Here is a 26,157-nt window from a genome sequence, read left to right on the forward strand (position 1 = left end):
CGGCCCCGCCCGCCCAAGCGTCGGACGCGACCCCGCGTCGAGCCATGGTGAGTCCCGCGTCGCAACCCCGGTGTCCTCGCCGCCTTCGCACAGCCCGCTTTGGGCCGCCAGCCCCCAGCTTGGTGCCTCCTGCGCCTGCTTTGGGCTGTCGAGCGCTCCTGGGACTCTCCTCCCTCCCATCCCCCCTTCTTTTCTTTGATCTGTCTGTCTGCCCCACTGTCTGGCTCTATCCCCAGTGGGCATTGCCCTCTCCCTTTCTTTCTTCCTCCTCTTCTCCGCCCCTTCCCCCATCCTCCTCTGAGTCTCTCCCCTAATCCACACACCTCCCCTAGCTGTCCTCTGTCCTGACCCGTGCCTTCCTTTGCAGGATCTTCCCTCCCCCTCCTGGTCCCAGCTCCTTACCCGCGGGAGACCCCTGGGGGTTGGGTGCTGCAGCCGCCCTAGAAGGGGCCCGGCCTCAGGTCATGAGAACTGACCTGCCTGGAACCACCATTTTCCATCCCGGTCCCCAGCCCGGTGAGCCGGACCCACCCATCCGGCCCTGGGGGACCGGCCACAGCTGGGGCTGGGCTGGGGCCAGGGACATTGCCAAAGTGGGAAATTCCTGCGGAGAAGAGAGGCTACCTCAGGATAGTGGACAGAATGGGGAAGGGGGCTCACAGTGCCAGGGGGCGTGACGCTGCCAGAACAGACAAGAGATGGGAGTTGTGAGGTATCGGGAGAGTGCCCCCGAGCTCACGCTGCAGGGAACCGAAGCAGTCTCAGAATATTCCCGCTGCAGAGGGGAGAAAGCACTGGCAGAGCTCCCTGCAGGGGCTAGGGGACCCTGGCAGCAGCAATTTAGGGCACAGGAAGCCGGAGGGCAGAGTTAAAAGGGGAAGCCCATACCAACGGGAGTGGACACTATACTGTGAACTTTAACTCCAGAAGTACTCGCTGAAGAATCACTGCAGGAGTGGGCACTGCCAGAGAGCGCCCACTGCGGGGGTGAGGTGGGGAGGACACGGCCTAGGGGGTGCTCACTGCAGAGAGTGGAGGAGGGGGAGAGGCCCTGCCAGGGGGCGCTCCCTGCGGTGAGTAGAAGAGGAGGAGGAGCAGTACCGGGGCTGCTCTACCGAAGGAAGGGCACCCCCTGGCAAGGAGTCTGGAGCAAGAAGAGGAACTGGGCCAGGGAGAGCTGACTCAGTCTCTCTGGTCTCCTCTTTGGTCCCGACCGACTGGAGGCCCGGTGTCTGTGCTCCTGCCCGCCGCCTCCCACCCCAGACCCCTCCTCCCCTCCCGCCGCTGTCGTTTCCTGTGGCTGAGACTCTCGCTCAGCCATGAGCTCACCGCCCCTAATGGGTTGCAGCTGCCTCCTCAGTCTCTTGGTCTCCTTTGGTCCCGACCGACTGGAGGCCCGGTGTCTGTGCTCCTGCCCGCCGCCTCCCACCCCAGACCCCTCCTCCCCTCCCGCCGCTGTCGTTTCCTGTGGCTGAGACTCTCGCTCAGCCATGAGCTCACCGCCCCTAATGGGTTGCAGCTGCCTCGCTGCTCCAGCACTAGCTCCCCCCTCCTGGCCTCGGAGCGCACGGCCCACTCAGCCTACCCCCGCCCATCTCCACCCTCCCCCCACCCACGCACGCTCACTGCGCTGGCTGGGTCCCCGGAACACTGGGGGGTCTGTCTGCTCGCCCACACTCAGTGGGGCTGGGTCTCTGACGCACTGAATGTCCCGGTCTGGAGTGGTTGCCCTAGCTTCTCACGGTCGGGACAGGCAGGCAACTCTGCCTGAAGAGACTCAAAGTAAAATAGTATGCAGTTTTGTCTTCAGGGCAAAAGCAGGGGTGGGAGTGGGGGGCGGGGTAAGGTAAAGAACTAGAAAAATTCAGCAGTGAGCATCTTCTTGCTCATTTACTGCAAGGAAATCCGATAAAAGGAACTTCAAAGCCATCTTAAAAGAGAAATAAGTTTGCAAAAGAATAGCCTGAGGGGTAGTTGTTTATAGAGTGTGGGCTGGAGAATGATAACCCCTTGGATTCACTTAGGGAAGAAAGTCTGGAGGAAGCAGGGCCTAGTCTTTTGAGACAGTGGCTCAAGGTAGAGAGGCTGGTGGAGAGGTCTTGCTGGAATCAGAAAAGATTTCATCTCCAATACATACCATCAAGGCCTGTTGCTCCTTTCCCCACGTGTTCCTTTTGTGACTTTTTCCTCTTTTAACTGTCCCCACCCAGTTCTTTGTAACCGAATCCCACATGCTCTTGGAATGGACGCTCTGGGAATGGACGATTGCTTCATAGCCATTCTGAGAGAGGGAAGAGGGGTGCTAGAAAAACTCAAGAAAGACAGCCCTCCTTCTCACCCAATGACCATCTCTAGCATATGATTGTTCTTGGGTGATGGCGCTGCCACTTAAGATAGGGATATCCAGATGGTAGGTCGTGTGAGGAGGGACCTGCGGTGGCTGTTTGAAAGCCCCCCACCCTACAGAGCTCTCAGCCATCAGTAAGTCCCCTGACGTCCCAGGAGCCTGTCTCTTCCCTCCTGGGTAGGACCTGTGCAGTTGCCCTGATTCATAAGAACCAGGGACTGCCCTGAACAGAGACATTCACGGCAAATTCTTTCTTGATCTCCAAAGCCGAGACCTCAGAGCTCTTGCATGGAGTGCACTATGAGGCCTGGACACTCTGACTTGGCCCAGCCCCACTCCCATCCTGGGCTAATTCAGCCAGCATTTCCTGAGGGCCCTCTCTGTGCACACACTGTGCACACGACGGGTCCCAAGAAGCCACGCTTGGGTGATCCCTAGGGATCTGCAGCCTGATCTTGTCTCTTCCAGGAGCCCGAACCAGTGGAGGACTGTGTGCAGAGCACGCTCGCTGCCCTGTACCCGCCCTTCGAGGCGACGGCCCCCACACTGTTGGGCCAGGTGTTCCAGGTGGTGGAGAGGACTTATCGGGAAGATGCGCTGAGGTACACTCTGGACTTCCTGGTGCCCGCCAAGCACCTGCTTGCCAAGGTCCAACAGGAAGCCTGTGTGAGTGGCTGTGCATCCCTGTTTTATCTCCCATGAGATCCTCTGCCTTACTCCAGAGAGTAGCTAAACCAACTAAATTCTTTCCACCCAGAGTTGCCACCTTCCCATACTGATCCCCCAGAGGCACTGCCCCTCAGATGCTAGCGCACACACACACAGACGCTCATCTTCCCCAAATATTGACCCCTTAAGAAACATCAACTCCCAAAGACCCTGACCCTTCAGATCCAATTCCAGACATATTTTCCCTCATATTGATTACTCAGGATACTAACTCCCCCAGACATGGCTCAACAGAGATCCTTTACTTTACAGATATAAAGACTTCCTAAGAGTCTCTGACTCCTCCAAGACAATGGCATCTGCTGACAATGTCTTTGAAATGACTCAGTTCTTACCCTCCCACACACAGAACTAGCTTCCTACCACCAGAAAACTGACCAGTCCCAAGCCTGTCCTCTGCCATATGAACACGCCAAGATAACCCCTCTTGCTCCCCTGGAGTTATAACCCATCAGGCATAAGGCCACCCCTGCCTAAGATGATCCCATTCTAACTGCCCCCTCCTGTTGGTTTCATCTGCAGAGGCCTGAGCACAGCCTCCCATCTCTCTCTCCAGGCCCAGTACAGCGGTTTCCTCTTCTTCCATGAGGGCTGGCCCCTCTGCTTGCATGAGCAGGTGGTGGTGCAGCTAGCAGCCCTGCCCTGGCAGCTGCTGCGCCCAGGGGACTTCTACCTGCAAGTGGTGCCCTCGGCAGCCCAAGCACCCCGCCTGGTACTTAAGTGCCTGGCCCCTGGGGGTGGGCGCGTACAGGAGCTGCCTGTGCCCAGTGAGGCCTGTGCCTACCTATTCACACCTGAGTGGCTACAAGGCATCAATAAGGACCGGTCGGCAGGTCGCCTCAGTACCTGCCTGCTCTCCTCACCCTCTGGGATTCAGCGGCTACCCTGGGCTGAACTCATTTGCCCCCGGTTTGTGCACAAAGGAGGCCTCGTGGTAGGACATCAGCCAAGCACACCGCCCCCAGAGCTGCCCTCTGGACCCCCAGGGCTCCCCAGCCCTCCACTCCCTGAGGAAGCCCTGGGCACCAGGAGTCCTGGGGATGGGCATAATGCCCCTGCTGAAGGACCTGAGGGCGAGTATGTGGAGCTACTGGAGGTGACACTGCCTGTGAGGGGGAGCCCCATGGATGCTGAGGGCTCCTCAGGCCTCTCCAGGACCCGGACAGTACCCACCCGCAAGGGTGCTGGAGGGAAGGGCAGGCACCGGAGACACCGAGCGTGGATGCACCAGAAGGGTCCAGGCCCTCGGGACCAGGATGGGGCACGCCCACCCGGTGAGGGGAGCAGCAGCGGACCCTCCCCCGGCTCTCCCCCGGGAGCTGAGGCTCTCCCAGAGGCACCAGCCCTGGAGGTATCTGAGCCCCCAGCAGAGGCACTGGGGGAAGCCTCAGAATCCTGCCCCCTGAGGCCAGGGGAAGTTGGGGGAGGAGCGGGCCAGGGAGGTGAAGGACCACCTGGCACCCCTCGGAGGACAGGCAAAGGAAACAGGAGAAAGAAGCGAGCTGCAGGCAAAGGGGCTCTTAGCCGAGCAGGGGACAGTGTCCCACTGATCCCTGGGGACAAGGAGGAGACCAGCCAACAGGAAGTCCTCATCAATCTGCCTTCACCAAATGAGCATGAACTTCCAGGAGGCGGCCTGGTTATGGAGGAGCATGAAGGCTCGAGGAAGCCAGAGTCTGGGCCGAAAGAGGAACTCAAACAAACAGACGAAAAAGAGCCTCGGTCCCCAGAAGCTTGTGGGCCTATAGAAGAGAGGGCCAGAGAGAAAGAACAGGAAGGACCAAGCCTCGTGTGCATGGCAGGTGAGATGACACTGAGACCAGTGGGGCAAGGGCCAGCCTGCGTTTGATAGGCCTCCGGAAGGGGGCTGGAGGAGGAGCAGAGGTGAGGCTGGGAGCAGAACAGCCACACCCAGCCTCACTTCAGGCCCATAGCTCTGCCCATGTCTGTGCAGGACCCACAGGTCCCGAAGGGCTCCTTTCAGATGCCCCAACACTACCCCTGGAGACTGTGCAGGAAGTGAAAGGGAACAGTATCTCAGAAGAGGCTCCTCCAGTCTCCATCTCTGATGACCCTGACATAGCTTGGGACTTGATGGCATCTGGATTTCTCATCCTGACTGGTCAGTGGGCATCAGTGTTGAAGAGAAAAGGGTCAAGGAAAGAGAACAGTTGGGGTGGGGTGCAGAGGGAGGCAGGGTGGATGGGAGGTAGCCTAGGCCTGCCCCCAGCCAGGACAGCCTGGCCGTTTTGTGTCTTCAGGAGGGGTGGACCAGAGTGGGCGAGCTCTGCTGACCATTACCCCACCGTGCTCTCCTGAGGAGCCCCCACCCTCCCAAGACATGCTGAGCGCTGCTCTTCATTACCTCCACTCACTGCTCAGGTAACCAAGGCCCTGCACACTAACCTCCTGAGTCATGAGGACCTTGACCTCCTTTCTTCTCAGAACATTGACAGCCTGACCTCTAGGACACCTACTTCTTCAACTCTCATGTTTTCCAAGTCATTAACCTCTGACTTTACTGATCCCCTGCCTTTTAGGATATCTACATCACTCCTCAAAATCAACATTGCTGACTTCCGATATCCTGAAACATTAGCCAGATTATCAGGACATCGATTCACTCATTCAACAACTATATTGAGCACCAAGAACCTATTAGGGACCATGCTACATGCTGGCATTGAATTTATACCCTCAAGAGCATGGAATTCTTAATTTTCTAGACCCTGATCCTGTGACCTAGTAGCCATGTGAATATAGACTCCTTATTACTGGGTTATCACCTCTTAGACACCCATCCTAGACTTTGGCCATTGGCCCATTGCCTCCAGGAACATACCAGGAACTAACAAACTTCCCCTGTGAACTAGTAACACTAAAGCCAGGTCCTGTACCTCTTTCTTCCCAACACACACACACACACACACACACACATCACTGCCTCCCTGGATCTTCCTGCCCTCACAGGCCTGATCTGCAGATATTGGGGCTGTCCATCCTGCTAGACCTTCGCAAGGCACCTCCCCTGCCTCCAGCGCTCATTCCTGTCCTGAGTCAACTTCAGGAAACTGACCCTTTGAGACAGGTACTTCTCCTGATCCAAACTCTTCCCTGGTAGCCATCCCAGGCCTTCCAGTTGCCCACAGTTTAGGGTTATTCTTCCCCCCTCAGGACTCTCCCCTCGTTCAGCGGCTGCTGCTTCTCAGTAACGATGACCCTCCCACTGAGCTCTGTGGACTTCAGGTTTGAGCCCCTCACTCCCACCTAGTCCCCCTCAGTAGTGGAGAGTGGAGAAGAGGCTGGCTGGAGCCCCAGGGTGGTCCCTGAACCCCTGAGTGCCCAGATGAGAAACCCCTTGCTTTCATATGACTACAGGGTGCTGAGCTGCTGTCAGAGAATGATCTGAAAAGAGTGGCCAAGCCAGAGGAGCTGCAGTGGGACTTGGGAGGTCACAGGGAGCCCTCTCCGAGCCACTGGGTAGAGACACACCAGGTAAGCTTCGCCTTTCCCACCCCAGAACACCGGAAGCCAGGACTGACCCAGCTGAGGACATTGTAAGAGAAAAAGCAGATCTGAGACATGCCCAAGGAGTTGGGAAAAACTGGTTTCCCTTCCATTCAATTTAATAAATATTTATGGCTCACAAACCATAGGCTACTGAAGAGACTAGAGGAGTATATTAAATAAATTCTCAATATGACATTAAACTGCATATGATTTTTGGCGGGAGATAGGTCAGAAACAACTAGAGAACAGTACAAAATAGTGTCACTGGGGTTCTGGAAAGAGCTGAGAATCAGGAAGGCTGGTTCTGGTTCCGTGTGACCTTGGACAAGTTATTGTACCTCACTTCTGGAGATGGTGCTTTTCTGTACCTGTTCTGTGCACCAGCAGCCAAGCCTCAAGATTCTTGCCCACAAAGTACAGCAATTGTGATATAATCTGACTCTATGAAGCTAAGTGCCGTGAGTATTCAAGAAAAGAGGTATAAGTCTACGGCCATGCCACCCTGAATGTGCTGGATCTCGTCTGATCTCGGAAGCTAAGCAATGTCGGGTCTGGTTAGCACTTGGATGGAAAACCACCTTGGAATACCAGGTGCTATAGGCGTTTAAAAAAAGAAAGAGAAAAAGAAAAAGAAAAGAGGTATAAACATGATCTGAGCTGAGCATTAAAGGGGGTCTGTAACATGGTCTCTAAGCCATGTATCAAAGGGGACATGGATCTGAAAAGGCCGAGAGGAGACTTTTATAGGGTGAAGACCCAGCATAGATAGAGGAAAGGACTCGTGTTTACTAAGCTGCACAGTGTGTCAGGCCCATGCTAGGTGCTTACATAGCAGCATCTCTTTAAACCTCACAAAATCTGGTGTGTCTTATCTGGACTTTACAGTTAAGGAACCTGAGGTTTACTAATTGTATAACCTTGGACAGGTTATACAATTAGTAAGCAACAAATTCAGCAGCTGAAGCCAGCATTGCCTCCAAAAAAGTCTCTGGAACTACCCACCTCCACCCTAGGGCTGAGGCTCCGTATTTTAAACTCTGTCCCTGGACTCCATCCTTATGTGCGTGTTTCAGGAGGTGGCAAGGCTGTGCCGCCTGTGCCAAGGTGTGCTGGGCTCTGTACGGCAAGCCATCGCGGAGCTGGAGGGAGCAGCAGAGCCAGAGGGAGAGGTATGAAATGAGATGGGACAAAAGGGTGCGGGGTGTGGGCTCTGATGGAACCCCAACAGTCAACTGCTCCCTGCTCCCAGGAGGTGGTAGGAATGCCTGAGCCCCTACGGAAGGTGCTGGCAGATCCCCGGCTGACAGAGCTGCAGAGGGACGGTGGTGCCATCCTGATGAGGCTGCGCTCCACCCACAGCAGCAAGTATGAGGCGGGTGTGGGGTGGGCAAGTGGACATGGCAAATGGAGTCACAGTAGAGGGCTGCCAATAAATCTTAGCTGCCAAATCATTCTTACTGAGCGTGTATCTGGACAAGATATTATGATTTTCCCACTAATTATCCCATAATCCTCACAAGGTTCCTACGTGCTAGTTACAATTAAAAATGGGGATTTGGAGGATCAGGAATGTTAAATGTCTTGGCCAAGGTTAGTCAGTAAATGGAAGAGTTGGGATTCAAATCTAGGGCCATACTCTGACCCACAATATTGTGCCGCCTCTCATGTTGGGGTGAAAGGATGGAAGGGTGGGGTGACAAAGACAATGGTTCATTCTGCCTCCCCACCCCTTCCCCAGGCTGGAGGGCCCAGGCCCAGCTACACTGTATCAGGAGGTGGATGAAGCCATTCACCAGCTCGTGCGTCTCTCCAACCTGCATGTGCAACAGCAGGAGCAGCGGCAACGCCTGCACCGACTCCAGCAGGTGAGACAGGACCCCCCGGACCCTCTTTCTCGGCTTAGGGGCCTGGCCTCCAGCAGCCCCTTTTCTGCTGATACTTAGAGTTGATGGTGTCCTCCTAACCTGTCTTGGTTGACTGGCCCTCCCTCTCTCCTCACCTCCCCTGGAGCTTGGTCGTGGTCAGTGTGAGAGTCAAGAGGGAGATAGAATCTCAGGACCAGAAAAGAAGAAAAGCCAGATCTCCCCCTCCCCACTGTTTATGTTTGATCAAGAATCTTTAGTGACTGTGAGAGATGCTCTGGTATCCTACGGGTCTGGGAATTGCTGATTGACTGGAGTGCCTGCCTCCTTAGTGCAAAACTAATAAACATCTACCGATACCAGCTCTTTAGCTCACTGCCACCCATGCTCCCTCAATTTCTTATACAATATCATCCCCCAAACCTGAAGCTCAAAAGATTCCCACCTCCCTCCACCTTGGAAGGAGAGGGTAATGAAAGCCTTAAATGCCTTGGGAACCAAGGCCTCTTTGTGGGGAAGATTCATGGCTTCTCTCAATCTTGGTTCTTCTCTCCTGGGGTTAAGAATCCCATAAGGATTTGCTCTCCATCCTACCAGGTCGGGTAAAAGGGGCTTTGAAATCTGATTGTTTCTCCCTCTCTCCATCCAGGTGGGGTAAAAGGGGCTTTGAAATCTGATTGTTTCTCCCCAGCCCCAAGCATGGTGAGTGAACACCTCAGGGAAGGGTCATCTCAGAGCCAATGTTCAAAAGGCAGGGAAGGGGGTGGGGTGGCAGGGCTGTTTCCTGGGATTTCTGCACATTGGCTTCCTCCATCCCAGTATCCAAGGTGTTGTACCTCTACTGCTTACGTGCTTGCTTGTTAGCCGTTTTCCTCGACTGTTTAAAAGCCGTTAGCACACAGAATGTGGAGCCTAAAGTGCTCAGCTTAAGTTCTAGCTCTGCTAGGAGTGAGACGTTGGACAAGTCTTGAAGCGTCTCTGAGTTCCCAAGTCCCCATCTATGGAATGGGGATGATGATAACACTTACAGGGGTGTTAGGATGACCAAATGAATTCAGCAAAAGATTACAGCAGCATTCATTGTTGGCTCTGGTTATTAGGAACATTCTGACTTCTCATCCTCAGACTGTCTCACTCAGCTTCCAGCCTTTCTTCAGAGGGAAATTTGACTTTTTTGATCAAATATCCCAGAATCAACATGAGTCCCTAGAGCCCGTAATCGGCAACTAGAGCAGTGTGTTTGTGCGCACACACATACACACACACACCTCCCTCTTGGGCCATGTCTCCAAGCCTGGTCACTGGGCTCCCTGCCCGCCCATCATTGGTTTGGTGAATGTGAAATTTCTCCTGGCTCTCCTTTCGGTCCTCATCCCCTCATCCTGCCTCAGGCTAACTCCCATTTTATCTATTTCACCTCCAGGCATAGCCCTGGAGCCCTAACCCACCTGCGTCAGTGCATCCTGCCAGCCCAGCTTTTCCTTCATCTGGTGCTTTACAGAGATCTCTTACTCATTTTCTCACTTGGCTTTGTGGAAACTACTACCATTCACTGTTATCATTCCCACTTCACAGCTGAGATGAAATGGTCCACCCAAGGTTCTGTGGATTGAGTGGTGGGGTTGGAGCTGAATCTCAGCTTTCTTCTTCCTTCTTCCTGCACAGCCTCTTCCTCCCTCACAGCCCTCTCTCCCACCCCGTCTGCCCCAGGTGCTGCAGTGGCTCTCGGGCCCAGGGGAGGAGCAGCTGGTGAGTTTCACTGTGCCCGGAGACTCCCTATCTGCCCTGCAGGAGACAGAGCTCCAATTCCGGGCTTTCAGTGCTGAAGTTCAGGTGAGAAGGGGGAGAGGGGCAGGTGAGAGGAGACATGCAGGAGGAAGTGGGAGACTGAGTGGGACTCAGGACCACGTCTGAGCACAGCCTCCCTTCTCCAGGAGCGCCTGGCCCAAGCACGGGAGGCCTTGGACCTAGAGGAGGACACTGCCTCCCAGAAGGTTCTGGATATTTTTGAACAGCGGCTGGAGCAGGTTGAGAGTGGCCTCCACCGGGCACTGCGGTTACAGCGCTTCTTCCAGCAGGTGTGTGCACAGCCTCTTTCTTCTATGCCCACCATTGTCTTTCTTTTGTCTGGAGAGGCTGGTTGGGTCGTTGTCAAAAGCAAGGACTCAGGGGGCCATCTGCTTGGCTTTCACTATTGGTTCTGCCACCTACTTGCTAAATGACCTGGGACAAGATACCAAACCTGAGTGTGCCTCCACAAGCACCCACCTTGCAGGGCTGCTATGAGGATTATATAAGCAATATATAAAAAACACTTAGTGCAGAGTCTGCCACTAATAAATTTATAGAAGTAGTGCATATTCTTTCATCTAGACCGCTGTCTCCATACCAGCTCGGAGTGGCATGGTCAGGCAGTGATGCTGGAATAGTGAGGGGATGTGTTCTGAGAGGACTGGGAAGGTGACGGACATTGAGAAGCCATCAGCTAAAAAGGACAGGAACTGTCATCTGCAGCATGTGGGAGCAGCACAGGACCTCATTCCATCCTCTCCACATTCCTAACCCCTTTGGCCTTGCAGGCACATGAATGGGTGGATGAAGGTTCCGCCAGGCTGGCAGGAGCAGGGCCAGGTCGAGAGGCAGTGCTGGCAGCCCTGGCCCTTCGGCGGGCCCCAGAGCCCAGCGCCGGCACCTTCCAGGAGATGCGCGCCTTGGCCCTGGACCTGGGGAGCCCAGCAGCCCTGAGAGAATGGGGCCGCTGCCGGGCCCGTTGTCAAGAGCTGGAGAGGAGGATTCAGCAACAGCTGGGAGAGGAAGCTAGTCCACAGGGCCACCGGCGACGACGGGCGGACAGTGCCAGCAGTGGAGGGGCTCAGCGGGGACCCCATAGCCCCTCACCCAGCCTCAGCTCCCTGCTGCTCCCCAGCAGCCCTGGGCCACGGGCAGCCCCATCCCACTGCTCTCTGGCCCCCTGTGGGGAGGACTATGAGGAGGAGGGCCCTGAACTGGCTCCAGAAGCAGAGGGCAGGCCACCAAGGACCGTGCTGATACGAGGCCTGGAGGTCACCAGTACTGAGGTGGTAGACAGAACGTGCTCACCCCGGGAACATGTGCTGCTGGGCCGGGCCGGGGGGCCGGATGGGCCTTGGGGAGTAGGCACGCCCCGGATGGAGCGCAAGCGAAGCATCAGGTAAGAGCCCTGCCCAACTGGTGCCTGAGAGGCAGGCCCGACTGCCCAGCAGGAAAAGAATATGACATTGTGGGGGGTGGTGACTCCCTCCCATGTCCTAGCCTCCGCTGCCACTCCTTGTTGTGCCTGCAGTGCCCAGCAGCGTCTGGTATCTGAGCTGATTGCCTGTGAACAGGAGTACGTGGCCACTTTGAGTGAGCCAGTACCACACCCTGGGTCTGAGCTGACCCCTGAACTTCGCAGCACCTGGGCCGCTGCCCTGAGTGTACGGGAGAAGCTTCGAAGCTTCCATCGGACACACTTTCTGCGGGAGCTTCAAGGTTGCGCCACCCACCCCCTGCGCATTGGGGCCTGCTTCCTTCGCCATGTGAGTGATCCTCTAAAACTTCTTCCAGGACCTCTTCCTTCAGATATTTCAGCCCTACCCACTTGGTCTTGCTTCTCAGTATGTTCCCCACCCCCTCCCCACCAAAATGTACAGTCCAATATGCTGGGGCCTAGTGCTATTCCCTGGACCCCTCTGGACCTACTCAGCCTCTGTATCCCTGTCCTAAAGTGCTGCCTGGCCTTCTCTACGGAAGCGTCATTCCCTAGGCAGAATGAGTGCTCCCTGGTGGCGTGCCCTTCCTTTGGGCTGCAGTGAGGATGTAAAGGAGGAAAGGGAGGGGCTTGTCTGTGGAGATGGCTTACTTATCTATTGGCACAGGGGGACCAGTTCAGCCTTTACGCCCAGTACGTGAAGCACCGACACAAACTGGAGAATGGTCTGGCTGCACTCGGCCCCCCAATCAAGGTAACCTTTTCTCCAGCCTTCATGAGAAGGGGATGGGCCAGGAAGATGTAAAGCCCACCCAAATTCAAGATCTCTCAGGAAAAAAAATATTTTCCTGGATGTGCCCAGGAACATCACCTACCAATAATCTCCCAGAATTGCTGAAACGGGCACTGGATTGCAAGCCAGGTGAGCCTGTCTATCTCCCCTCTAACCTAGGGCTCCATGGAGGGTGGCCCTCACCTGCCCCGGGCCCTGCAACAGCCCCTGGAACAGCTGGCTCGGTATGGGCGGCTCCTGGAGGAGCTCCTAAAGGAAGCAGGGCCTGAACTGAGTTCTGAGCGCCAGGCTCTTGGGGCTGCTGTGCAGCTGCTCCGGGAACAAGAGACCCGTGGCAGAGACCTGCTGGCTGTGGAGGCCGTGCGTGGCTGCGAGGTGAGGCCAGAGCCCCAGTCACTATAGTTCAAACTGCTTAGTTCTGTGGCCTCTGAAGCAGTCTGGGCTGGTGAAAAAAGAACTCGACTCGAGGTTAGAGGACCCCAGGCTGTAATTTCTAACCAGTTGGATGGCCATAGTCAAGTCATTGAACTTCACTGGGCCTCAGGTTCAGCTATAAATAAAGAAGCTATGTCCTGCCCATCATACCATGATTCTACGTCTGCCTGTCCTTTCCTATGCCTTTCCGAATTCTTACCTTTCCTTAAGATAAGAATTATCTTCCTGCACTTCCTCCTGCATCTCAGCACTTAACACATACCTTATTCTCTACCTAGTCTCTTTCCAGCCCAGAACAGGTTCCAGAACAGGTTGGAAACCTACCGCCTCTGGGATAGACTTCTTTCCCATTGATTCTTTGCTGATTATCTTCCTGAGGCGAAATTGTGCTTTCCCCTCCAACATTCAAAGGGTTCCCATAGTGGAGGCTGTAAACCCTACTATGCAATGTACCTTTCGTTTTCAGAGGCGGGCTGTGCTACTAAGCCAGGTATTCTGTGTGTAGTGACCAGTAGGTGGATTCCAGGCCAAATTAGGGCTTCCTTAATTTCCAGACTTTCCCTGAGAATTAGTCATTAGGCCCTTACCCTATAAATCCCATTTTTACTCCCCATAAAATATACACAAAATCCTCCAGGGCCAACGACCTTTCCTTTTCCTTCCTCCAGACAGATCTGAAGGAACAGGGACAGCTCCTACACCGGGACCCCTTCACTGTCATCTGTGGCCGAAAAAAGTGCCTTCGCCATGTCTTTCTCTTTGAGCATCTCCTCCTGTTCAGCAAGCTCAAGGGCTCTGAGGGGGGGTCGGAGACCTTTGTTTACAAGCAGGCCTTTAAGGTACAATGCCTGCAGGAATAAACGGGTGGTGGGGAATAAGACAGGAAGTCGTGATCTTCTCAAGAATCGGGATATTTTGGAACTTCAACCCCAACCGAGGTTCAGAAACTCCATCATCTAGAACAGGCTTTGGCCTGTAACCAACCATCAGTTAGGGTGTCAGGGTGATAAAAATCCCTGTCATAGGTCTACTCCTTGGGGTTTTCCTCACTGTTCATGAAGGAGACTCATGAGGCATTCCAAGTCAGAAAGGAGGACGACCCTTCTCATTAAGAACACACATGCCTTTTCAGTCAGAGGTGGTCAGGGGGATAAGGAGAAAGGACACAATATATATGTGGCTTAACTTGATGGGAACTAAGAAGCCAAGAGGCAGGCATTGCTTTAGGAAAACAGCCCTGGTATCCAGGTAAACACAGGTCATGACCTATGGTCCTAGATCAAGTTGTGTGGCATGATTCTAAGGTTTTCTAGACTTTGTCCCCCGACACTAATTCCAGCCCTTCAGGGGGGAGTATGGTGTAGAGAAAAAAAGATTAGGTTTGCAATAACATAGGCATGGGTTTGAACCTTCCTTTTCTAATAAGCTGTGATAAGCTCTTAGGCAAGTTGCTTCATGTCTCTGGGCATTCCCCTTCTGTAAATTATGGTTGCTATGGAGACTAAATGTCGAGCACTTGGCCCATGGTAGGTGTTGGGCAAACATTTACTGAACGTCTACCAGATGCCAGGCTAAGTGTAATGCTTTTCCATGTGGCACTATCTATCTGGGATTCACTTCATCCTCAACCCTCTCCTCTGCTCTTTCTCAGACTGCTGACATGGGGCTAACAGAAAACATCGGGGACAGCGGGCTCTGCTTTGAGCTGTGGTTTCGGCGGCGGCGTGCACGAGAGGCATACACTCTGCAGGCAGCCTCACCAGAGATCAAACTCAAGTGGACAAGTTCTATTGCCCAGTTGCTGTGGAGACAAGCAGCCTACAACAAGGGTACCAGGCAAAGCCTGGGGAGGGTGCTTAGGGGTCAAGGTTATAGCAGGAGGTTAGCTGGAGAGTGTGAAGACCACTTGGGACAACAGGGTGTAGAATGGAGAAGGAATTACTTATGAGAAGATTCAAGATATGATTAGAGAGAGATTGATGAGATAGAAATTAGTCTCAGGTATTCCAAAAGGAAAGAGGAATCTAGCAAATTTCAGGGAAGCAAAAGCAAATGGCTGGGCAAAAAGAGTAAGAAAATGTTCACTGGAATTGGTCTGTATGACCTGGTCTAGTTTTGGGAGTTTTGCTGGGTTTTGTTTTGTTTTGAATTCTCTGAACCTCATTCTACTCATCTGAAAAAAAATGAAAAGTAATATCTACATTTTGGTGTGATAGGGAGAATTAAATAAGGTGATATATATGAAAGCACTTGATTAACGATAAAGGTATGTAAAAATGTGAGTTTCACTCCCAAAATATAGGGAAGAAGTTGGGCAGCTGGAATGGTAAATGGACAGGATGCAACATACAGGAAAGGAGAGACGTATGTGGGGAAGAAGTCGAGGACCACTGTCTCCATCCATGTCGTGACAGTCAACAGGAAGAGTAATGAGATACCAGGAGAATAAGAGAGAGAGATGAGAGTTGGGAAGGAGCAAAAGGAAGAGTGGACCAAGATGATGCTAGGGCTAGAGCAGAGAAGGGGCAAAAGGAGGTTGGTGACAGGGTCTCTGTTCCCTAGAGCTCCGAGTGCAGCAGATGGTCTCCATGGGCATCGGAAATAAACCCTTCCTGGACATCAAGGCCCTTGGAGAGCGGACACTGAGTGCCCTACTCACTGGAAGAGGTGAGGGCCACAGTGCTGGGGGTTGGCCCCCAGAAGTCAAGACCTTGACACTGAGGGCACAATGAGTGGGGAGACAAGGTAGAAAGTGAGAAAGGGTAGTGAATGGATATGTCTTCCCAGAAATTGTGGGACTGACTGGGAGGCCCTCTATGAGATGGAGGGTCTTTTCAGGGAGCCAGGAGGGCTTTTCCACACCAGTACCCCACCCTCCCCACCCCCCACTCTCTGCAGCTGCCCGCACCCGGGCCTCCGTGGCCGTGTCATCCTTTGAGCATGCCGGCCCTTCCCTTCCCGGCCTCTCACCGGGAGCCTGCTCCCTACCTGCCCGCGTCGAGGAGGAGGCCTGGGATCTGGACGTCAAGCAAATTTCCCTGGGTGAGGCACCTCTCAAGGGGTGGCTCCCAACAGCTGGGTCATTATGTGATGTTCAGGCTGCTTGCTGCTGAGCAATTCCTTTCTCTAGCCAAGTAGCCCAGTTGCCATGACAACTATTTACAGCTTCCCAATTGCTAAAAGAGCCTTCCATCTGGTTGCTAGGGTAATACTTACAGCAGCCTGTTGCTAAGAAGCACTTCTGTACCTCTCTCTCTAGCTCTCCTTGGGTTTCTATGGAAACTGCCTCAGCTTCCTGTTGTACCCTCCTGGTTCACCACGGCAATCCTTATAGTTTCCTGTCGCTTCTTCCCTGGTTGCTCTAATGATGCTGCTGACATTTCCTGCCTCTTGGTAGGGGGTGTCTCTTGCAAGTGGATTGCTATAGTGACTCACAGCTTCCTGTTGCTATGGAGCTTTTTCTTCCCTGATGGAGCAGCTTGGTTGCTTAAGGTAATCTAGAGGGGTTCAATACCCTGCTCTCACCCTAGCTTCCCCTCCAGCCCCAGAAACACTTGACTCTTCTGGAGATGTGTCCCCAGGACCAAGAAACAGCCCCAGCCTGCAACCCCCCCACCCTGGGAGCAGCACTCCCACTCTGGCCAGTGGAGGAATCTTAGGGCTATCCCGGCAGGTAAGTCCCTGCAATAGGGCTGGGCATGGGTGACCTCTTGGGCCACTTTCTGGATGGGCTCTTCTGATCTTTCAACCCATGGAAGGCAGGGGGAGCCAGTGAGCCTGTGCTCCCAGAGAGGCTACAGGTTGGATATACTGTCCAGTCTGCCTTTCTCCTCTCATCCAGGCCTGGCTGAGAGGCACTAAGGTCAGAAGTGAAAAGGAATCTTTAATAAGTAGCACACTGCAAAAGTAGATGGAAAGGGGAGAATGCCAACAGCCTGGTTTGGACTTGGATTAAATCAGCAAATTCAGAAACTGGGGAGAAAAGAGGTGAACTGACAGGCTTAGGGGAGAGAGAAGGGGAATATAGGAAAGAGGTCATTTCTTATCCTTTCAATTCACTGAAGTTTCTCTCCTCTAAGAGTCATGCTCGAGCCTTGAGTGACCCCACCACGCCTCTGTGACCTGGGTGAGTTGGTACCCCTTTTCTACCACATACAACACCCTTTCCCACTTGCATGTACCATCCTTCCTCCCCCCCACCCCCAGCTGCTTGGGAGTCAGCCTCTTCCTTCTCCCAACCCATCTCCCTCTTCTCTCCTGGCTTCTAGAGAAAATCCAGAACTTGGCTACAGTCCCTCCTCTCAGCACATTTTGGTGTGGGATGGCAGTGGGACATAGTGAAGGACTGGAAGAGCACTGACTTCCTTCCCTCTGCTTCCTGGACAGAGAGGTCAAAGGACCAGCGTGTTTCCCTGCTACCGCTATCTCTATAGCTCTCCCCAGCTGGGTGCCTTCCCTCAGGAACCAGAGTGGCCATACTTGCTTGCCTTCATACCCTGGAGGCAGGGAAATTATCCCTGGTGCAGTCCTTCCCCATCCTAGGCCATCCTGGGCCATACTCCCAGGGCACCGCCCCCACGTCAGGCCTCCCCAGACAGCCAGTGTTCTCCCCTTCTTCCCACCTTCTGGGTCTCCCTGAGAAGACTCGTCTCTGCCAGGTCAACCATAATTCCTGGTGACTCCATTCTGGGATGTCATAAGAAACAGCTATGCAAGCCATTTTATGAGGGTGAGGTGGGGAACTACAAACTTTATATATGTAATTACTGTTATTACAATACTATTGTTCTATTAAATGTATTTACTCACACTTTGTGTCCAAAGAGCTAGAGAGCAGTCCTCTGGGTTGAGGTGATACTACTAACTTCAACACTTCCCCTCAGCCATTAACTAGAACACAGAAAATAAAACCAAGGCTACAAGATACTCTGTACCCCTTCCTGGCCCAAAGCTGAGTATGGGCCAGGCCTGGGAAAATGTGCCTCCTCCACAGTGGCTCCCAGTGGCTCAATGCACCCTTTGGAGCTCCTCCTCTCACACTTGCACCCACTTGTTGAAGTTGAGCTAGTCACTGTCAAGCTGGGATTCGGCACAGTCCAGCAGACCTCAAAATTAGGTCCTCAGATCACACAGTACATGAGAATCCTCTAGGCTACTTGCTAAATGCTAATTCCTGGGCCCCACCCCAGAGCTACTGAAGCCAAAGCCTGGGGGTAAACCCAAGATTCCACTTTTGTTATCAGGCTCTTTGGGTGATAAATGCCTAAAGAGGTGCCTCTTTCCTGGACAGACTGGCCCAAGAAGGACAGGACATAGACAGACACTGCATCCTGTGCCTTAAGACACCTGTTTATTGGGGACACAACTCTGCGACAGGGATGACAGGAATCGTACCAAAAATAGCGACGTCTACAGGGCCCCTAAAGGGGCTTAGAAGGGTACAGTGCCCCCCCACCCCCACCCATTGTACAAAAATAAACTCTCACGCCTATGGACCAGCAAGGACTGGCAGAGTGGCTCCTCAATAGGGGCACAACCCTCTCTGCCAGCCCTGGGACCCCGTTCTTTGATCCTCACCCCTGCCACTTCTAAGGCACTGTGACTCCCCTGGGCTGGGTGGGTACTTCCCGCCCACTCTCCTATGCCCTCCACAACCTTCACCTCTGGTCCACCTGGGGCTGGGATATGGGTCCCATGCTGCCCCCTGCTGGCTGCTCTACCCAACTACCTCTAGCGCTCCCCCGCTCCGGCGGGGTAAGCTCACTAAGCTAACCGCCCCTAAGAGGGCTCCCTACCGTTCTTGGCCCCCCAGCCCCACCTCTCCGGATCTCGACAGCCCGGGGCCCTCCTCCCCTTCCTGCGGAGGACTGGGAGGGGTCTCTCCTGACGGTGCTCGGACATAGGGCTGAGATGTATCAGCCTGGGGCGGCCGGCGGCCCCGAGCTCGGCGGCTGTGGTGCACTTGCAGATGCAAGGCCATGAGCTCAGGGGCTCCAGTGGCGAAAGGGCAGAAGAGGCAACGGTGAAGGGCACCCCCCGGCCCGGCCTCGCCTCCCGGCCCCGCCCGCAGGGACAGGTCCAGGGGTTCGGCCTCACCGCCTCGCCCGTTGCGCAGGGTCCTCCCAGGGCTGGAGGGCTTTCGACGGGACCCCGGCCCAGCACCACTGGAAGGCCGGGGACTCGTGGCACCCTCTATCCAGGTCGCAGGCTGCGGAGCTGCCTTGGCTCCGGGCGTCTGGGCCGAACCCCGCTGGGAAGGGGGTGGCGGCTCTGGGGGTGGCCCAGGGCCGGCCCCACTCCTCTGCTCCCGGTGATGGCGCTGCAGGTGATACTTGAGCGAGCCGGATTGGGTGCCTGCATAGTCGCAGTGCGGACACTTGTAGGGCCGCTCGCCTGGGGAGAGGAGTGTGCGGTAAAGTCACAATAATGACCGCTGCCCGCCCCATCTGCATTTCGCTCAATGTACAGATCTCTGGACCAGGAAAATATACTGCCTCTCCACCCCTCTGATTTAATAAAGGACTGCCCAACGTCCTCATCTGGCCAGTGTGAAGGCTGCTGAACGTCATCTCTAGTGGCCCTCTCACCTCTCTTCCTGCCCTCCAGTGTTCTCCTCGTCCTGGAGGCTGCCCCCTTACCTGTGTGCACTCGCAGGTGCACTTTGAGGTGATGCGCTGAGCGGAAAGATTTTCCGCAGAAGGGACAATCCTTGCCAGTGGCCCCTCGGCCCCCTTCAGGCCGGGTCCCTCCAATTAACAGCCCATTCTCTTCTGCAATACAAGCGTTAAAGGAAGTCAGAGGGTACCTTTGCCCTAATCCTATAAGAACCGCGCACCCCACAACGACCCCAGAAAATTGGGCCCAGGAGGAAACAGCATGCTTGGGGGAATGAGTTGGATTTGCTGTAAATTGAGTTGGTGGTCTCAGAAGGTGGTAAAGCTCCAAGGGGGGGAAGGCAAGAAATAAGACGCAGGTGCTTTTTTAAAGGAAGAGTACAGGAGGAGAGTGGTGGTGTCAGAGATGCCCAGGATTTGGAAAATCTCGGAGAAGCCCCTTACGTACCCTGTGTGGCAGTAGGTCTTGCCGTGGCCCCCACAGCCTGTGCAGAGTGCCCGGGCCCCTCCCCTGGGCGCGGGTGCAGTGACGCCAGAGGGCCCAGTGCCCTGTTCCGGGCCCAGGTCTCCTCCTCGGCCTCCACCACCTCCTCTTCCTCTTCAGGCTCCTCGGCACGGTGCCGCCGAGCCCGGGCTGGGAGAGCAGAAGGCAGGGGGCGGAAGCCTCCGAAGCTGCGGCCAGCCCCAGGCTCAGCGCCCTCGCCATTGGGCCGGGCTTCGCCAGCTCGCAGGCTCAGGTAGCCTAGGAGGCTCGCAGGCTCACGGCGCTCAGCTGGTGTGGGCGCTGGGGCCAAGAGAAGCGCAGGGCCCAGCGGCTCATAGGCCAGCAGACCCAGGTCAGGAGGCTGGGGGGCTCGGGCAGGCCCGGAACCAGGCCCCGGGGCACGCAGTGGGCCCAGCTTGCTGGCGTGCACTTTCATATGGTTCTTAAGGAACCAGGGCTCCTTGAAACATCGGCCACACACAGGGCACGCATGATCGAAGGAGGCCTTGTGCTTGCGCATGTGGCCCTTGAGAAACCAAGACTGCGTAAAGCTCTGACCACACACTTGACAACGGAACTCTGGAGGCGCAGGGGGCTCCTCAGGGGCGGCGGGCGCAGGGGCAGGGGTTGCCGCACGTTCAGGCTCCGGGTCAGGTTCCAGCTCCGGCTCTGGCTCCGGCTTGGGGACTGATCTGGATTCAGGCTGTGGTGGGGGCTGAGGCTGGGGCGCGGCCGAAGTGGCCGCCAGGGGGCGCTCAGGAGCTCCGTGGGCCGTCAGGCTGTGGTGCAGCAGCTCCTCCTCCTGGCTGGAACCGAAACTACACAGGCCGCACTTCCAGGGCCTGTGTAGGATGTGCAAGTGGCGTTCGCGCTCCGCCGCGGTGCGAAACTTGCCTTTGCAGAAGGGACAACGGAAGGCGGACGACGAAGGAGCTTGGGGCCGTGCCAGGCCCTCAGTGGCAGGGGTGACCTGCACGCCCCCTGAGCTTCGGGGTCTCCCCAACCGGGCCTCGCGCAATAGCGCACGCTCCTCCAACTCCAGCAACAGGCGCGCGGCAGGGCTGCGCGGGCGCTCAGGCTGGTGTGTGCGCAGGTGCGAGCGCAATAGGGCCCGCTGCGCTGCCCGGTGGCCGCAGTGCGGGCACTGGAAGGCCTGGGCACCTGGATGTGCCCTCAGGTGCAAAGCCAGGATGGAGTTGAAACGGAAGCGCTTCCCGCATACAGGGCAGGGAAAGCGTCTTTCGCCAGCGCGACTCTCAGACCAGCCCACCGCTCCCATTACTGAAGACCCCACGCTCACTCCTGGCCCGTTAGAGTAGCGCTGCAGATCCAGTTCGCCGTCGAAGGCCGGCGGTGACGGCGCTAAATGGCCACCCGGGGCACGGGGACGTGAGCCCTGTGGAGAAAGAAGTATATAGAGCAAAGGGTGGAGAAAGGAGAGTTGTGGAGTAAGCAAAGGCATGGAGGGCCAGAAGAACCCGAGGGAAGGTGGGCTGGGGCCTGAACCAGGTACACTGGGTACCCTTCCCACTCACCTTGGGGAATTTGGGGAAATGAATGGAAATGGAGCTGTTGGGGCCACAGAGATAACTTCTAATAATGACAGGCCAGAAGAGAGAGGTAGGGAAGAGAGGGACTGTAGTTGTAGGTACTTGCAGGTTCAGGCCAGAGCTTCACTCACCTCCATGGACCCCCTTCACATTCTTTGGTTCTGGGGAGTGCAGAGGAGGAGGAAAAGCTGCTAGTGAAGGCAACAGGTGCTGAAGAGCTAAAGCAAGAGAGACAGATTTGGAGTAAAAGATGAGTCCTGATTTTCAGCACTGGGAAGTGTCACCCCCAACCCCACAATCTTAGCACCTTGTATTACTGAAACCTATCCCTTCTCCCTCCTTGCATCCTGAGGCAGGAGGGGGCTGCTGTCTTCAAAACTTGTACTCCTTGATTTGCCAAGCTCACAAAGCTCCCGGATAACATACTTCTTCCCCCAAATAGGTTTTAAATGCCTGGTCCAGAACTACCACCACCACCCCTGGTGGTGGAGGGGGACCATCACAGTATAACCCTCTCATTTAGTTTGGGCTTTGCAGCTTGATGAGCCAGTGGGGTGGGCTTGCCATACTCTCCAGTTATCCAAATGGGACTAGTTGCTCTCAGACCCCTAACTAACCAGCCAGCCAAACATCCCTCCGGGCTCCACAATCCTTCCTTCTGCCCTTACCCTGTCTTTCTGTCTTTCCCCCTCATTCTCCCTCCCTCCGCTTGGATTCCTGATCCATTCATTTCCATTCATTACAGAGACTCATTCATGCATGGGAGAGAAACACCTCCCAGCAGCAGAGAGTCTGGAGACAGACAGAGGGGGAGGGGCACGAAGGGGGAGAGAGCCAGAGGGAGAGGGAATGAAGAGAGAGTTGGGGGGGAGGAGTGGAAGTTCAGGGGCGCTGCTGGCCTGGAGAAGGGGTTAAAAACTGCAAATACCAGATAGGATTCATCCCCATGTTTCAAACCTTGGAGCCTGCAGTTTGATGGGGCATCTCAGCCCCTTTGTCCAGGGCTGTTCCGAAGCAGGCTTTCCTCCTCTCTGCAGGGGAGAGGCTCCCTCACACAAGAGGAGGATTACACTGGCTCTGAGCTCAAGAGGCTGGAGTGAGGGACGGGGGGCGGGGCTGGGCCATCTGCACAGATAGGGGCTCAGCACATGCTCTGAGCAAGAAAGGGTTAAAATTCTCCAGGCTAAAATTCCCTGGGCCTGGGATGTGCAGAGCTCCAGTTCTAAGGAAGGAGAAGAGCACTGAGAAGAGGATGGGGTGGGGGTGGGGGGGCAGTCTCCTGATTCTAAGCTGCAGAGGAGGTTAGCATTAGGACTTAGAAGCAATCCCAGAATTAAGATTCATGGAAATAGGCCTGGGACAATGACCAGAAATTGGTCAGTATACCTTCCTGCTTACATGTAGAATTTTTTCTAGTCAAGGCTAGACAAATGTGGGCCTAACCTTTTTTTTTTTTTTTTTTTTTTTGGTCTGAGATAGAAAGAATATTTGAGATATAAAATAAAGAACTTCCTTACAATAGACATTGTGAAACTGAAATGGGTTACTGACAAAGAAAAGGACTCAAGCATTACTTTGCTTAAGGATCTTTAGTGGAAGAGAACTGGGCCAGGAGTCAGCCCAATTTACTTATCAGCAAAGAGAAGAGGCTCTGGAGGTCTGAGGCTTCTTTAATTTTTGGTATTTAGTGAGTGTGATAAGACACCATAACAGGCAGGTACCTGTTACATGTGGAATCTGGGTTATGGGAATTTTATTAACAGGAAGTTAATTAACAAAGTGTTCTTGTCCAAGGGTCACTAAACAACCTCCACCACCAAATATTTGTATTTTTTTAGCACCAAATTAAGAGCATCCGCTCTCGTCTTCTGGATTCTCCAAATAAATCCTTTTCCTGGGACCAAGAGCTAGCCAGGCTCACTAAGTAGTATATCATGAAAGGTGAATTAGAGTAGGACTGAGTGGTAACAAGGCTATTGTGGGCCCAGTCTGACCATTAATAGCCCTGCAATCTTCAGTAAATCACTTAACCTCCCAGTTTACTCATCTGTTAAGTAAGGGGGATGGACTAATTTATATTGATGGTCCCTTCCAGCTTGAAAGTTTTGTAGTTCTGAGTCACAGGACTCTTCTGGACCCCAGAGAGAAGTTAAAACAAATGGTCATCTCTTCAGTACCATGGAGAGTGCAGTGGGCTACCAGAGGAGCTACTGTGGCTACCTCAGTACTCTAGATAGGGCTATGAAGTGCTAGAGGGGCTACGTTTGCCATTTTAGCACCATAGTTACAGCTGAGAAAAGCTAGAGGATTTTTTTTTTTAATTCCTATCTGGGAGCCATGGGGGAGGGGAAGGAGAGAACAGTGGTACCAGGGGGATTATTTTTGCCTTTTGGATGACACTGAAAATAGACAGATGTAATAGAAAATAGATGTAACTAGAAGAATTTTAATTAGCTATAAGGAGTGTCCTGACAGTTACAGTTTGTACATCCCAGAATGAGTGACTGAGGCATCGTATTTGGGTCCATCACATTCTGTTGCTCTCCTGGGGATTCCCGGAACATCCTGGTGTACAGCCAATCTGGTATATTCAGAGGAAGCAGATGGTGGGGGAGGAGGGAGAAGGCTGGGAATACTGCATGGTCATAGCTGACTAACCTATGGGCACATACTCTGATTCTGAGAAGATTCTAGGGCCCCTGAAACTGCCTGTAGAATAGCAAGCAAAATAACTAATGAGAGGTTGACCTTGTATCTGAGGCAAGTAAAGAAGGAATAGGGCAAAGCTCCTTCCCCCAAAACAAAACAAAAAAACCTGCTGTGCACACAGCAATTTCTAGGATGGAAATGCAGTGATCCACAAGAAGACCCAAATTAGAGCTGTATTCTCAAGCTGGGTAAGTTTCCCCAGATGGTGGCCTCAAATCAACAGAACCCACTGAGAGACCCTCCTAGTCCAAGTCAACAGATTCTGAATCACCTCCACACCACACCAGGTCCTAGGCACCTGATCTTATGAGTTTTTCTCAATAGGAGAAAGCATTAACAGGGCTCAAGATTCTATTAACTGTCTTGGAACCCAGGTCATAAATGTACTGCCCATGGGCAATGATCAAGTTTTTTTAATAGTCAGGCCCTCAACACCATCCATGAGACTTAGCCAGACAGTAGCACTGACCTACTTTCCACCCCTACTGGGAATTCAGGGTTATCTTGCCCTTATTTGGGTTCCATAAGGATGCAAGGCCAGGGGTAGGGATCAGAAATCTTTCCAAAGCAACAAGCCAATTACTTTTATGTGCTGGGAGTGCTAGTGGGGAAGGGGGTGTGAACCACCAAACCTTACTGTGAGGGAAGGATGGAGAGGTTGGTGAGAAGACTCTGAGAAACAACAGGGACAGATACATAGAAACATACGCTGGACGGAAGACCATGCAGATTGTCCCTCAAGCCATGTGGTTCAAAAGTTTTTGGGGTCAAAGTGTAAGGGGCAAGAGTTCAGGACTACTGAGGTGTGGTCATGACTAGGCCTCTGTCACGAGTCATTTCTAATTCTTGATGTTTTCCCATCTGTTGAGAATCCTACACCTCCCAAGTCCTCTAACAATTATGATTATTGCATTAGACGGGGTTAAAAGGAGAGGGAGCTTCGTAGGTGGTCTCGAGTCAAGACCTTTATCACACAGACATCCCAATAGCTCACTTTTATGGTCTCTTCTCCATGGTCCTCTGAACCTCACGGCTCAGGTAGCTCCTCCAAACTGACCCCAGTCACAGCTTTTACACTGAGTTCTTGGTAAAGCCCCCTTTCCTCCATCCTCACCAACCGGAGTTGGGGACATGGAATCTCAGTCTAGACTCCAAATATACAGCAGAAGGCAAGGGGAAGGTACACCTGCTCACCTACTGCCATCTCAACATTGTGAATCCTATTCCAGAGGCATGTCCCAACTTGACCCCTCTTCTGAAAGTTGTGGAGGACCTGGATTTGGGGGAGAGGGCGTGGAGCCAGCCCTAAGTCCCCTTAACTGGAGCTGAACCTAGAAAGGTCAGTCTTAGCACCCATATGGGCCTCAGTCCTGGGATTAGGGGGTGGGGGTGGGCAGGAGAGCCTCTGGGAAAATCCACTTCCCAGAGGTAGGTTGGCAAGTAGGGCAGGACCTGTGATCCTGCACAGGAGGTTCTTCCGGCAGCACCCCAGACCCTTCCCGGGTTAGATAAGCCAGAAGGATGATGGGGGGCAGGGTTGGGAGACTGGAAGGCCAGGGCTCAGCTACCCAGGCCGGGAGAACAAAAGCTGAGTTGCAGCCGCCTCCGCTGCTGCCGCCGGCCGAGCTCTTTGTGACACTTTGTTTGGGACGCAGAGAGGGAAGCACCCCCCATCCACTCCCCTCCCCCACTCCTGCTCCCAGGGAGTTTGGGTCCCTTCCCCCTCTTCCATCAGCCCTACCTGGGCCTGGGGGCTCTCATCCACTCTGGATCACCGCTCGGCCGCCCCGCACCCCCAGGCCCCTCGCGCCCTGCCTTCGGGCCCCTACAAAGACGCCCGTCCCCGTCCCCCCCACCACCGCTGGCCTTTCCCCTTTGGTGTCCGCTTTCCCGGA

The 26,157-nt window shown here is 54.2% G+C and overlaps 2 protein-coding genes and 1 pseudogene across 11 annotated transcripts in view; 2 read left to right on the forward strand and 1 right to left on the reverse strand.

The window, feature by feature from the left end:
• The first annotated feature begins 6 nt into the window (after positions 1 to 6).
• On the forward strand, positions 7 to 17,715 carry ARHGEF40 (Rho guanine nucleotide exchange factor 40). 5 transcript variants are annotated; one of them, XM_006918316.2, is made up of 24 exons: positions 7 to 47; positions 2,816 to 3,013; positions 3,633 to 4,878; positions 5,031 to 5,198; positions 5,338 to 5,458; positions 6,047 to 6,164; positions 6,251 to 6,322; positions 6,455 to 6,571; positions 7,660 to 7,755; positions 7,836 to 7,951; positions 8,325 to 8,451; positions 10,159 to 10,281; positions 10,383 to 10,526; positions 11,028 to 11,638; positions 11,771 to 12,005; positions 12,345 to 12,431; positions 12,630 to 12,845; positions 13,574 to 13,744; positions 14,557 to 14,734; positions 15,468 to 15,572; positions 15,804 to 15,947; positions 16,436 to 16,578; positions 16,985 to 17,031; positions 17,174 to 17,715. In XM_006918316.2, exons 1-23 carry the CDS (start codon positions 45 to 47, stop codon positions 17,024 to 17,026), a joined length of 4,581 nt encoding a protein of 1,526 aa, XP_006918378.1. In that variant the 5' UTR covers positions 7 to 44; the 3' UTR covers positions 17,027 to 17,031; positions 17,174 to 17,715. The 5 variants fall into 5 exon arrangements, with proteins under 5 accessions (XP_006918378.1, XP_006918379.1, XP_015449884.1 ...); XM_006918317.2 differs by having other exon boundaries at positions 16,448 to 16,578; XM_015594398.1 differs by lacking the exon at positions 15,804 to 15,947 and having other exon boundaries at positions 16,448 to 16,578.
• LOC112484975 lies at positions 7,071 to 7,189 on the forward strand (annotated as a pseudogene).
• Positions 17,716 to 18,211: 496 nt separating the features above from the next.
• Positions 18,212 to 26,157, reverse strand: part of ZNF219 (zinc finger protein 219) — a 14,369-nt gene continuing 6,423 nt past the window's right edge. For 2 of the 6 annotated variants that reach the window (XM_006918319.2, XM_025051378.1), the window contains exons 2-5: positions 21,685 to 21,771; positions 19,968 to 21,399; positions 19,544 to 19,675; positions 18,212 to 19,298 (exon numbers count right to left, since the gene is read on the reverse strand). In XM_006918319.2, coding sequence (XP_006918381.1) covers positions 18,697 to 19,298; positions 19,544 to 19,675; positions 19,968 to 21,399; positions 21,685 to 21,690 — 2,172 coding nt within the window. In that variant the 5' untranslated portion in view covers positions 21,691 to 21,771 and the 3' untranslated portion in view covers positions 18,212 to 18,696. The other 4 variants (XM_006918318.3, XM_025051377.1, XM_025051376.1 and 1 more) reach the window with 4 other exon arrangements.

The sequence above is a fragment of the Pteropus alecto genome, unplaced genomic scaffold (genome assembly GCF_000325575.1).
Source record: "Pteropus alecto unplaced genomic scaffold, ASM32557v1 scaffold1197, whole genome shotgun sequence".
NCBI classification, from domain to species: Eukaryota; Metazoa; Chordata; class Mammalia; order Chiroptera; family Pteropodidae; genus Pteropus; species Pteropus alecto.